Source organism: Anarrhichthys ocellatus, unplaced genomic scaffold (genome assembly GCF_004355925.1).
Source record: "Anarrhichthys ocellatus isolate YVR2014 unplaced genomic scaffold, GSC_Weel_1.0 scaffold4265, whole genome shotgun sequence".
Taxonomy (NCBI): domain Eukaryota; kingdom Metazoa; phylum Chordata; class Actinopteri; order Perciformes; family Anarhichadidae; genus Anarrhichthys; species Anarrhichthys ocellatus.
In genome coordinates this window covers 1-2,972 of record NW_022284239.1, presented here as the reverse complement: position 1 = coordinate 2,972, position 2,972 = coordinate 1, and the positions used below count along the sequence as shown (strand labels likewise).

Below are 2,972 nucleotides of genomic sequence, written 5' to 3'. Positions count from 1 at the left end.
CTCTCTCTCTCTCTCTCTCTCTCTCTCTCTCTCTCTCTCTCTCTCTCACACACACACACTCACCCACTTTCCCTCTCACCCTCTGTCCAACTCTCCCTCTCTTTTCTCACTTGTGTGATGAACAAGCTGCTCGTTTACTGTGAAGTCCAGCAGTTTGAAAACAGGCAGAAAATCAAAGAAAATCCACCATGACATAACAAACCTCTCTCTCCCTCTCTCTCTCTCTCTCTCTCTCTCTCTCAGTGATGAACAAGGGTCAGTGTGTGACAAAGTACTACCGGTTTATCCAGAAGAACAGCGGTTACATCTGGATCCAGTCCAGCGCCACGTTGGCCATCAACTCCAAGAACCCCACCGAGAAGAACGTCATCTGGGTCAACTACGTCCTGAGGTCAGAGGTCGACTCGCCTCCGTGTCATTACACCCAGACTGTGTCTTTATTGAATAAATGAGAAATTATGCACATGAATACAAGAGCGAGCACACAGTAATGGAGGAATGAATGCGTGTGTGCAACTAATTATTGAGTTAAATTAACGTGTTAAATGGAAATTGTATTGTAAAATTACACAAGGATATTACAGGGAGATGTTATCAGTCACTGCAAGTCATTTAACATGTGACAGATATTTTAAATTCAAGTAATTTCAGTTTAAAAAAAAGCATCTTAAAATATATTTTGATATTTTAAAAAATTTTATTTTTTTGCAGGTTCACTAAATTTGACTGAATATCATTTGGAAAAATGGTGTAACGTTTTGCATTTGTTTCAGAGCATTTCATTGAGAAAATTTTAAACAAAAAACCCCCGTAAATGTGTGTTAGGACCCGGCTCATTTAGGGAAGAGGAAGTAACATAAAACCCGATGTTTTAACGTTAGAAGGTCAATTCATTTAGTTGAACATAAGATAATGTATTTAACAAAAGGGGCTAAAAGAATAGTTTTTAAATCAAAGACATAAATATAATCAAAAGGAACTTCATAAACAAAACTAATAAAAATAAAGACCTTCTAGTCCAACAAAAAGTACAAAGAAACAGCTCCAAGCGTTCCTATGTTTTCGAACATCAAACTTCTAAAATGTGTTTGTGAAATCAAAGTTATACAACCTGCAGCTCGCCAGGTCGGGTCCAGACTTTCACTAGTAGTTCGTACAAATTTGCAACAAAGGCAAAACCCAGTCCTCCACTTTCCTGACTGAAAAACCCTCTTTGTGTGTTTCTTCACAGTCTTCATGAGTTTAAAGACACGCCCATGGACATCGCCCAGCTGCCCAACCTACCCGAGAAAACCTCCGAGTCCTCCGAAACCTCCGAGTCCGAGTCCGAGTCCAAAGAAAACTCTGGTAGGTGGGAGAGGAAAGAAGAAGTGATATATCATTGAGAGAGAAAAGGGTGGAGGGGATACAAAGTGAAAGAAGAGAAAGAAAGAAGAAACCTGTATGATTCCTTCTTCATACATTACCAGTTTGATAACCAGCAGTTGGAGATATTCAGCCAAAGATGTCCTATCATTTGGTGCCAGTCTGCCCGGCTGGATGGTGATGATGAACGCCAACAGCTGCAGCGACTGAGCGCCCACTGGCAGCGCCACAAAAAAAAGAAAACACCATAAAATGACATGAAGCATCATTTATGTCGAACGCCACAAAATACCTCCACGCGAGTGCACAAAAAGGCCACAAAGCACCGCAGAACAGCCTCCACAACACACACAAACGGTGACAAAATCACACATTATGCAGCAAAACTGCCAACCAGGACATGCTGCTGCTTCTCAACGTCTCAACTCCTCAGTGAATGTGTTCTTATGTTGGTCTGACGCTGCGTAGTTTGTAAAGCAGCCGACGACCTCTGGTGTCATTCTCTCTAAAGTCCAGTTGTTTACTAGATTAATAATCTGAATCATTTCAGTAGAAACATGAACACTACAGGGACCATGAGAATTCAGATCCAGAAATACAAATGGGTTAATTTAAGATGTGCGTCACCGACATCTCCAGCGGCCAATACCGAAGAAGACGAAGCTCACACGTTGGCCAGTATATCGTTGAATTTAAACCAACACAGGGCCTCCACCTTGAGCATAATATTATCAAGTCCTGCAGCCTGTGTTGGCACGATGAGAATCAGTGCCAGCTGTTATTCTAGCTGGAGGAGAACGATTCTGGCACCCTGTCGGCTGTAAACCGACGCCAGCTGCTGCAGGAGGCGGTGATTTAGCCGGGCTCCAACAGGCCCGAGGTGCTCAGGCTCGACATATTCTAAAATGAGAAATCCGGCCTTTGACCTTTGTTCTGTTAGGATGCAATCTGTGCAGAGCCAGAGAGGACACGAGGACAGGTGCCAAAAACAAAGTCTTTTTATTTGATTTATTTCTTAGTGGTGCTATGCAGCATAATATCAATGATATTAACTTAAAATTAGACAGGTTTTTGATTAAGTCCCACACACACCGTCCTCCGGCCCCAAATACTTAATAGTTCACTCCGGGACTGAAAATAGTCCCCACAAAATGTACTATTTCCTGCTGTTGGTAATTAAAAACTACTGCAGGTTTAATGCAAATGGCCGTCAACTAGGATCCTTTTTCTTGGTGGACGCACAAATTAAATGCAGCTACGTGACAAAGCAACAGACAGAGCAAGTGACGTGGTTTTGTTGCCTAAAGCGAACTGTTGGTTTTTGTTTTGTATTGTATTGTACTGTTTTATATTGTATGATAGCCACATAAAAGTGGTCTCTCTGTAATGTTGACGGACCTTCCGAAATCAGATAAAATAAAGGATGGACCAGGTGGCAACCTCCGGTTCTGCCGAGTGAAGCCGATATGGAAGTGTCTTAAAGCTGCATTCTCTCTAATGTCCATCAGGGGGCGACTCCTCGTTGTATAGAAGTCTATGAGAAAATGACTCTACTTCTCTCTTGATTTATTACCTCAGTAAACATTGTAAACATGAGTTCATGGTCT

At 42.0% G+C, this 2,972-nt stretch overlaps 1 protein-coding gene across 1 annotated transcript; it reads left to right on the top strand.

Moving 5' to 3' along the window:
• The first annotated feature begins 78 nt into the window (after positions 1-78).
• Positions 79-2,840, top strand: LOC116379411 (neuronal PAS domain-containing protein 3-like). The gene is made up of 2 exons (XM_031841371.1): positions 79-391; positions 1,232-2,840. The coding sequence occupies exons 1-2, from the start codon at positions 246-248 to the stop codon at positions 1,383-1,385; spliced, it is 300 nt and encodes a 99-aa protein (XP_031697231.1). The 5' UTR covers positions 79-245; the 3' UTR covers positions 1,386-2,840.
• The last annotated feature ends 132 nt before the right edge of the window (positions 2,841-2,972 follow it).

What these genes read in the sequence shown, in the direction of transcription:
- LOC116379411 (XM_031841371.1), top strand. Translation starts at nt 246, where the DNA reads ATGAACAAGGGTCAGTGTGTGACAAAGTACTACCGGTTTATCCAGAAG. An exon ending in TGGGTCAACTACGTCCTGAG is followed by an intron (nt 392 to 1,231) that starts GTCAGAGGTCGA and finishes GTTTCTTCACAG; the next exon opens with TCTTCATGAGTTTAAAGACA.